This window comes from Gossypium raimondii, chromosome 3 (assembly GCF_025698545.1).
Source record: "Gossypium raimondii isolate GPD5lz chromosome 3, ASM2569854v1, whole genome shotgun sequence".
Taxonomy (NCBI): domain Eukaryota; kingdom Viridiplantae; phylum Streptophyta; class Magnoliopsida; order Malvales; family Malvaceae; genus Gossypium; species Gossypium raimondii.
In genome coordinates, this window is record NC_068567.1 from 55461118 (window position 1) to 55471150 (window position 10033).

General features: G+C 39.1%; 1 protein-coding gene across 1 annotated transcript; it reads right to left on the bottom strand.

Moving 5' to 3' along the window:
• Positions 1–7299: 7299 nt before the first annotated feature.
• LOC105795972 (uncharacterized) lies at positions 7300–8229 on the bottom strand. Its single transcript, XM_012625621.1, has one exon. It carries the CDS (start codon positions 8227–8229, stop codon positions 7300–7302), a length of 930 nt encoding a protein of 309 aa, XP_012481075.1.
• Between the last annotated feature and the right edge of the window lie 1804 nt (positions 8230–10033).

Below are 10033 nucleotides of genomic sequence, written 5' to 3' on the forward strand. Positions count from 1 at the left end.
GTTTCGTTCAAAATGAGACTCTAAATTTGTGAGAGTGACATTCGTATCATTGATATCGTAGGACCTGTTATAAAAATAATATGGATTCAGGAATTTGTTTGGTGTAATATGGTAATGAATGAAATGCAAGTGTAGTTTGGGAGAAATTCAAAATAACTGCTCTTATGGAAAGAAAGATTTGCTCCAAAAATGACTGCAGAAAATGCACTTTATTAAAATAACGATTTTTGGACATGAGCCTATTTCACAAAGGAATCCTTATTACTTCTAGGCTAAAAGCAATAAGGGTGTTCTGGACATTACTCTGAGGAAATCCTAAAAACTACAGGTATTTCTTCTGCAGTCCAGTTGTTTAGCGCACTTCCCGGTTCGTAAGGTTGAATATCCTGCAATGTTCCTCCTCCCGTCGCTTCTTCATACACGGTATGAATACTTTCTAACTCCGTATTAATACTTCCAACTCCTAGCATTCCCTGATAGATGAATCCTCCCAATACAAAAGTCTTGGATAGGTCAGGAAAGGTCATGGGCTCCCATTTGACGTCATCACCTGTCAAACGAGCCCTTCTTCTCTCTCGCTTCTTTTGTTGCTCTATCATCCTCTGCCTAGCATCTGGCTTGTATCCTAAGCCAAAACGGTCATGCTTGTCTTTCAACACTGGAGTCTCAACTCGGCCCTGAAAATATTTCCCCAACCCTTTTCTCGGCGAAGTTCCCTTTCCAACTGTCAATTGCAGACCCATCTTTGTTGTCTTTGATATTCCCGGCATTGGGATCTTGTTTCCCTCATGGATGAATGTTGCATTTACGAACTCCAAGGAACAGAAAGAGCACTCGATTGCATCATCACTTGTTTCCAAATAAGGCGCATCGTTGGTCACAGATGCTATGGTATCTTCTTTAGCATTTATTGTCACTACCCGACCTTCTGCCACCAACTTCAGTTTTTTATGTAACGATGACGGTACCGCACCTGCTGAATGAATCCATGGCCTTCCTAATAGGCAACTATAAGAAGGCTTGATGTCCATAACTAAGAAGTCCACCTCATAGATAGTTGGGCCAATTAACAAGGGTATGTCAATTCTTCCCATGACTTTCCTCTCAGTCCCATCAAACGCTCTCACCACATTCTGGCACGACTTCATATATGAACTATCCATAGGTAGCCTATTGAGCATGGATAGAGGCAATACATTCAGTGCCGACCCGTTGTCTACCAGAACTCCTGGCAATATGCACCCTTTACACCTTGCAGTGAAGTGTAAAACTCTGGTAGATCCCATACCCCCAGGTGGTATTTCATCATCGCTAAAGGAGATGAAGTTATCAGTGCTTATATTGCCGACCAGTCGATCCAACACCTTCAGTAGTGCATTTCGATGTCCCTCCGAGTTCAGGAGTAAAGCTAGCACAGATATGCGAGCTGGTTGTTTGTACAGCTATTCTACAACACTGTACTCGCTATGCTTTATGAACTTCAAGAACTCTCTAGCTTCCTCCTCTTTGATTGGTTCATTGACAATAATTCAGGTTCGACCGCATTCTTCTTCTTTCCAACCGAAGTTTCTTCTCTTATTGGCTCTACTCGAGCTTTCATCTGTTCGTAGTGCCCTCCTTCATCCCGATCCTCTTTACTGATTATATCCTCCTTCCCTGGGATTGTCACATTACAATCGTAATTCCAAGGAACCCTCCTGTTATCCTTATATGCAAACACAGCCGATTTTTGAATGATTACTTTTGGTGTTATACATGCCCCACCTCACTGTTCTGAGGTCACGAAATGACGACCACAGGATGGTTAGCCCTCGGAACTCCCAATGCCAACTCTGACGCGCATACATGATTCTCCTCTTGAACTCCTTCACAGAATTCCATCTCCCTATTATCCATCATACCTTGTAACATAGCTCTAAACTCCGTACACTCTTGAATTTCATGCCCCACTTCATGGTGGAACTCACAGTAGTTCCTCCTTTTTTCACAACTTCCTTCTGAGACAACTAGTCCCCTTTTCACCATCTCCTTCCAGACCCATCTCAAAGGAGTTTTCACATCCGCAATGTCTGCCTTGATTCTTCTGTCTTCGCCCATCATATTTACCCCATTGTCAGTGTGGTTCGGTAACAGATTTTCTACCTTGGTCGAGTCATCAAATTTAACGACACTCATTCCAATGAGCCTTTCAACCAACCTCTTAAACGCCGTACAGTTTTCTATGGAATGCCCTGTTGTCCCCGCATGATAGTCGCACTGTGCATTCGCATCGTACCATTTGGGATACGGGGGCTGCAAGGGCTTCAGATAGAAAGGGGAAACTACGTGTGCATCAAATAAGTTTCGGTATAGTTCCTTGTACGACATAGGAATTAGCGTGAATTGGAGCCTCTCAATATTTCGCCTTGTACCGACCTCTTGTCTCGATGAGCTTTGCTGATTAGCAGCCACTTTTCCTGGCTGACTCACTGTTACTGACTTCGAGTAACCCTTGTTGTACATGCTCGCGTTGTTCACCTCGTTTTCCTTCCTCTTCGGAGTCGATCTTCTGTTACTCTCTCCCGCATCGATATTCCCACTCCTGATGGCGTTCTCAATCATCTCGCCATTCATGACTATGTCAGGAAAGCTTTTTGTGGCACTTCCTAACATATGTGTAATGAACGGTGCCTTCAGGGTGTTAATGAACAAAATGGTCATTTTCTTTTCCAGGACCAGTGGCTGAACTTGGACCGCGACCTCCCTCCATCTCTGTGCGTACTGCCTGAAGCTTTCACTCGGCTTCTTCTCCATGTTTTGAAGGGTGATTCTATCAGGAGCCATGTCTATCACATGGCTATATTGTTTCATGAATGCTTGTGCCAAGTCCCTCCATGAACCAATCGTGGTACGGCATGCTGCCCCTGCTAGGCTATCTTGGAAACAGTGTATTAATAGCTAATCATTGTTAACGTATCCAGCCATTCACCTGCAGAACATGGTGATATGAGCCTCTAGGCAAGTCGTCCCATTGTACTTCTCGAATTCTGGCATCTTGAACTTGTGAGGGAGTACCAAATCTAGAACTAAACTCAGCTCTTTTGCGTCAACGCCTCGATAACCCTCAGTGACCTCCATCGCATTGAACTTCTCCTCGAGCCACCTATGTAACACCCCTTACCCGAGACCGTTGCCGGAGTCGAGCACGAGGCATTACTCAACTTATCTTACTAATTCGGAGCATAAAAATTTACTTTTGCAAATTATTTTCACTATTTATAGCAAAGCTGTCTAATTGCGCAGCAGTCACTAATTTAATTATAACTTGAGCTACGGAACTCAAAATTTAACTCCGTAAATTTTCCTTGAAACTAGACTCATATATCTTCCTACCATAAAATTTTTAGAATTTTTGGTTCAGCCAATTAGTACAGTTTATTAGTTAAAGTCTCCCCTGTTTCACCATTCGACTATTCTGACCTCTTGTTACTAAAAATAAGTTTTCTCACTGTAGAATTTTCATATTAAGTTCTTACTTTTTCTACAGAAAATAGACTCATTAAGGAATCTAAGCATGTAAATTTAAACTCATAACCATTTTTGTACAATTTTTAATTATTTTCTAAACTCAGAACAGGGGACTCCAAAAACAGTTCTGACCCCATCTTACTAAAATTCACATATCTTAAAATATAAATTTCCTTTTGCTACACTGTTATTTTTCCATGAAAATAGACTCAACAAGATTTAATTTCATATATCATTCATCCTATAATTAATTTTATACCATCCTAGGTGATTTTTCAAAGTCACGTCACAGTGCTGTCTGAATTCTGTTTCTTTGCAAAATTTTACCCTTTTATGATTTCCATGCATAGTTTATCACCTAAACTTTTATAACAACAAACACTTCCATACTTAACCATTTTAGCAACCATTCATCATCAAATACTTACACATCATTCTTTAGCAAGATCATAAATACAAACATTTAGAATAACTAAATCCCTATACATGCCATAACTCAAACGTGTTTCGACATAAAATACCGAGCAGTTGTGGTTGATAGTGTGGACGATCTCCGACTTCTTTAGGATCCTTGAAGTAGCCTTGTAATACTATAAGAGAAAGAGAAATAAAAGACATAAGCATAAAGCTTAGTAAGTTTACTAGCAAATAAATAACAATATTTAACACAAATAATTAAACTCAAGTGTCTATATCTCTATTTTACTCTTTAGTTAATCTCATACTAGTTCTCTTGCTTGATTACTTAATATACTTGTGTGCACAACTTACTCATCTCTTGCTGCATCGTTGAACATCAATTGATGGTATAATAAGTTCTTAACTCTTATAAATTACCTGAGCTTGCCATTTATGCTTTAAACTGAACTTTCATGAATATGATTCGCTTATTAGCCCGTTGAGCTACATTGGAACAATAAGGATACTTGGGTCTCTTCTGATAATAACATGCCAAAGCCATGTCCCAGACATGGTCTTTCATGGGATGTTCTCATCTCGGTGCCCATGCCATGTCCCAGACATGGTCTTATAGAGGACCTCTCATCTCGGTGCCAACGCCATGTCCCAGACATGGTCTTACATGGGACCTCTCGTCTCGGTGCCCATGCCATGTCCCAGACATGGTCTTACAGGGGACCTCTCATGATCTTAAGGATGCCAATGCCATGTCCCAGACATGGTCTTACATGGGATCTCTTTACCCAAATGTCATGACATTCGTATCCAGTACCATCCTTATGTATCAACAGGACTTTTAAATTTTAATTCTCTATCATTTCATGATTGGATCATCATCAAATAAATTCATAAAATAAATTCATAATTACTGGAAATTAACAGCATTAATAATAAATATTGAAATATTGCATTTATTTACCGTAAACTTACCTCGGTATCAATTATAGCCAAATTCACCAACTTAGTCTTCAACTTTATTCTTCCCTTTGTCTAACCTCGAGTTTCGTACCTCTTGATCTAAAATAGTAAATTTAACTTATTTAATAATCACATTCATCAAAACAGCCCTCGACTCTAACTTTTTCAAAATTACAATTTTGCCCCTAAACTTTTACATAATTACATTTTTCCCTCAAGGCTCGGAAATTAAACTTCATCTCTTATTCTTATGTTTTATAACATTCTGAACATTTTTCCCTTCTATGGCAACATCAAATTCCCACTCTAACATGTACTTATGAACATTAGGTATTTTTACCGATTATGTCGTTTTACTCGTTTTCACTTAAAATCGCTTAGCAAAAGTTGTTTAACATAATTTCTAGCTTCATATTCTATCCTAAAACATCAAAATAAACACTTTTCACCTATGGGTATTTTTCCAAATATAAACCCTAGGTTAAATTATTGCTAGAATAAGCTAAATTAAGCTACCGGGATCTCAAAAACGTAAAGAACATTAAAAACGGGACTTTGGATCACTTAATATGGAGCTTGGAAGCTTGAAAACCCTAACTATGGCTTCCCCCCTTGCTTATTTCGTTCATATGAAGAAGATGAGCATAATTTGCCATCTTTTTCCCTTTTAATTCATTTTAATTACTAGATTACCAAATTTCCCCTAACTTAAAAATTTTCTATTTCACTTATCTCATGTCCATTTTTGTCTACCAAGTTACCAATGGTATAATTACCATATAAGGACCTCCAATTTAAATTTTCATAACAATTGGACACCTCTAACATGTAGAACTCAACTTTTGCACTTTTACAATTTAGTCCTTTTGACTAAATTGAGTGCCTAAACGTCGAAATTTTCGAACGAAATTTTCATGAAATCATTTTGTGAAATTGTAGACCATAAAAATATAAGAAAAATAAAATTTTTCTCATCGGATTTGTGGTCCCGAAACCACTGTTCCGATAACCTTAAATTTGGGCCATTACAACCTACACCTTTCCTCTAACTGTTTCGGTAACTCCTCATTCATTCTTTCCTTCTCAACCACTTCATCAAAGTCAGGAATGGTAGAGTTAACAGGATTATTTTCAGGATTATAACCCGGCCCAGTTTGGAAGTTTGAAATACCAGCCCGAAACTGTTGAGGCATGATGATGACAGTTGACTTGCGCGGGTATTCAACTTGAGTTCGCACATGTGGAGGGGTGAAACCTGGAGGATAGAGAGGTTCATCATCATTTCCCTCATCGACATTTTCCATGGGGCCCTTTCCTTTATCACTTCCCTTGGTTATCAGTTGGGTTAACTTTGCCACTATATCTTCTTGGGATTCTCGCATCTTCTCAGACATCTCTTGTTTCATCTTGTCTAACCGCTCCTGCATCTGTAGCTGAAGCCGATCCTGCATCTCCTTCTGATATTGTTCGAGCTTTTCTAATCTCTGATCCATATCTTTCGTCTTTGCCCGAGTGCCGTATCGGTGTTGGGTTGGTTGGTTGGTTTCCAGGTTAACTGAGCAATGATTTTGACTTATTAGGATTTAATAAAGGTCTTTAATGCATATGATGCGATGCATGAGGTGGATGCAAAAAAGGCGTTAATTATAATTCAATTCCACTCAGAAAACTTTACTAGAGAAAAAATTTCTTTACATAAAATGGTTATAAATAAGGCATTGCCCTAATACTTAGAACTTTAATCTCCCTAAGTAATGATGCCAACTTCTGCCCCTGATCTGATTCCGATTCATACTTCACACTTAGTGTATCAGCCTGTATTGCCAAAGTCTGTAGGTGCTCAGCTACCCCTTGAATTTGAACCACAGCTTCTCCCATAATGTGATCCCTTCTTGCAACTTGATCCTGGAGATAGTGAAGCTGTTCACTTTGATGATCTTCGTTTGCTTCCAGATGTTCAATCCTGGCTTCATAGTTCTGCGATGCTATCTCTAATTCCTCTATAGTTTTCTTCATTTGCTCGATCCTGCTTAAACTTGCTTGTAGTTCCGCCACTGAATTACGATTTCGGTATTGATAGACAATCTTCTCAAGTTCGGCCACTCTAGCCTTTAGTTTATCTCTTTCATTCTGGCTTTCTGACAAACTCCTCTCAAATGACTTATTTTGCTTTTGAGCCTCCTGAAATCTCTTTTCCCACCTATCAGCCTTGACCTTTTCTTCTTGAACTTCTTGACGCCACTACTCTGAGGTTTTTCCCAATCCGACAGTTCTCACTGACAGACGTAGTCTCTTATAATCCGTCTTCAAGCTATTCAAATCTTACTCGACTTTGCGCTTCCCTTTTCTCAGGCCTTCGGTTTCCAGTTTCTGAACATCTATGTCCAACCTTAAATTCATCTTCTCCTCTTCCATTTACTCTATCTTCTTCTCAAGCTCAGAATTTCTTCTTTCAAAATCTTGCTTTATAATTTCTAGCTCAGAAGGGACCATATGTACATGCTTTTCTACAAATTGACTGTCTCCTTGACCTGGTACAGGTATGTTATCATTGATCATTCTATTTAGCCACTCGATATATTCAGGCGTCGTTGATGGACCTACTGCCAACCTTTTCAATCGGCGAGTCTGCTTCCAAGCATTAGTCATTTCTCGTATCTTTTTCATGTAACCATCACACTTATAAGAGAATTCACACTGAGCTAATCCATGGGTTGTTGGTACGAACTGCCTTGACCTATACTGTCTCAGTACCAATAACGGTGCATAGCCAATAGCCCTCCAAATCCCAAGTAAAGGGACCCAGTCAAAATCTCCACACCTATATAAGATCTCATCTGACAATATCCGATGAGCTCTCCATTCAATATCTCCCTTTTGAAGATTTTGAAGAGTTGCCATCCATTTTTCCTCTGAGATATCATCCTGCCTCAGTAATGCCACTATTTCCTTTAAGGGCGAATAATTTTCAGAAAAAACCCGATAGGAAACCTTATCCACCTTCCAAAAGTGACTGTGAAACCATGCTAAAAGGAGCTGCGTGCATCCAATGAATCTACCCTCACCTACTCTTCGACATTCATTCAGAGATTTGAAGGTTTCTGCCAGAATTGCTGGAACCGGTGTAACCCCCTTGTCAAGACGGTCAAAAAGGTCAGTGACTACTTCATCAATATGTCCCAAAGCTTTAGGAAAGACAACTAAACCGTAAATACCCAAGGCGAAGACATCAACCCTCTTCCTCGTATCTGGGTGTGCTAGAATTAAATCTTTCAGGTTCCTCCAAGGAATGCACTTATTATCTCCCTTTTGTTTGATTAGTGCTGCGACCCATTGCTCACTCATCCCCGTAATATTCATTAATTTCTTCAAAAAGGTTGGAACATTAGCAGCTCTTGAATAGGCTTTGTCCACTTGAATTTTTGAACAACAAAGCAATGCCGTGTATTCCTCCACTGTAGGCACTAAATCAACATTTCCAAAGGTGAAACAGCTATAAGCAGGGTTCCAAAATTGGGCTAAGGTACGGAACAAGTGCTTATCCACCTTTACGTCGAGCAAGTAAGGTAGATCTTCATAGCTGGAGTAGAAGAGCTGCTTAATCTCATCATTCCACTGGTCCCAAATTTCCTTTAGTTCCTGTAGGCTATTCTGAGTCACGCTAACACGAGTGAAGTCCCACAACTCTGACACATATCCTTCGGCCAAACTATCACATTTCTCTTGCTGTGTTGTCTCAGACCAAGTTTGGACAGCCGCATTATCTTCCACCTTATCAAGAAACCCTTTTTCCATGATAAGCTTTCTATCTAGTAACTGAATATTAACTAACGCCCTTTTAAGATGAAATGCTATGCAATCATGATGTCATGCAATCAAAACAAAAGAAACCCAAGTCAGTATCACATATAGAGATATAATCCAATACAAACATGAAATAGCAAGAAACACTTAATCAGGAATCCACTAGGGTTTTGGGATAGTTCTACCTAGGTCAAGTTCCTAAAGCTCACTATATGAGGCTTAGTTTCTAGAGTGAGGGTACCCGAACCAGCAGATTCCTCGATCCTCACCCATTATAGGCTCATATAGATCGAGTTCAGTTCAGGGGGATACATTTTCCTATGGCTGCACGGAGATGAAAATCTCACGAAGACATAGGTACGGATGTATCCCGGAAGCGGTCCACTACCCTGCACGGAGGTGAAAACCTCACGAAGGACTAGTTTCTCGCTCCCACTTAAAGGGTAAAATGCAAAATGCAAATGCAAAGTTGCCAACATAGCAAGATGAAAAAAAAACGATGAATGCGAAGGGAACTCATGAATTTTTTAAAACTTTTGATTTTCGACACAAAGACAAATATAATCAGTTATGGCTCGACTCTCAAAGTCCCCAGCGGAGTCGCCAAGCTGTCGAAACCATTTTTTTTAAAACAAAAATTTAGTTGTCGACTTTAAAAATAAAAACTGGAGTCGCCACTGATCCTTTATTAAGGTGTGATCGGCTCACCTTAAAAATTATTTTGGTCTACGAATTTTGAGAAAACGAGTTCGGGAGTCAGTTACGTACGAGGAAGGGTTAGCACCCTCGTAACGCCCAAAATCGGTACCAAATTGACTATTTGATGTCTTAGTGTCGAAAGTTAAAAAAAAAATTAAAATAAGCTTGAATAATGAAATTTGCAAAAGGATAACCAATTGTTCAAGTCATGTAAAGAAATCGAGTCCCAATACGTTAGGGTACAATTCCTCATAATCCCCGAACTTTGAATATCACTTTTATTTTATGCGAAAATCTTCATTTCGAGAAAGTAACAGGCCACACCCAATACGTTAGGGCACGACAAGTTAAGTTCCCAAAAATGATTTTTATGCTCATGCATTTTGAATAAAGAATATTCTCGATCATTTAAGATTGACAAAGAAAATCAGAACCCAATACGTTAGGGCTCAATTTCCCTCGAAAATCCCAAACTTCAAATAATGCTTTTATCCAAAAAAAACCTTTAAATCAAGAAAATAATTTTGATGAATGGTTAAAACCAAAATATATTTTTAAAAGTGTACGTTAAAAAAATAATGTACAATATGGTACAGATACTTTAATTCACAACATATACGAATAAATATTTGCAAATATATATACA

Coding starts and splice junctions, on each gene's coding strand:
- LOC105795972 (XM_012625621.1), bottom strand. CDS start 8,229: ATGAGTGAGCAATGGGTCGCAGCACTAATCAAACAAAAGGGAGATAAT.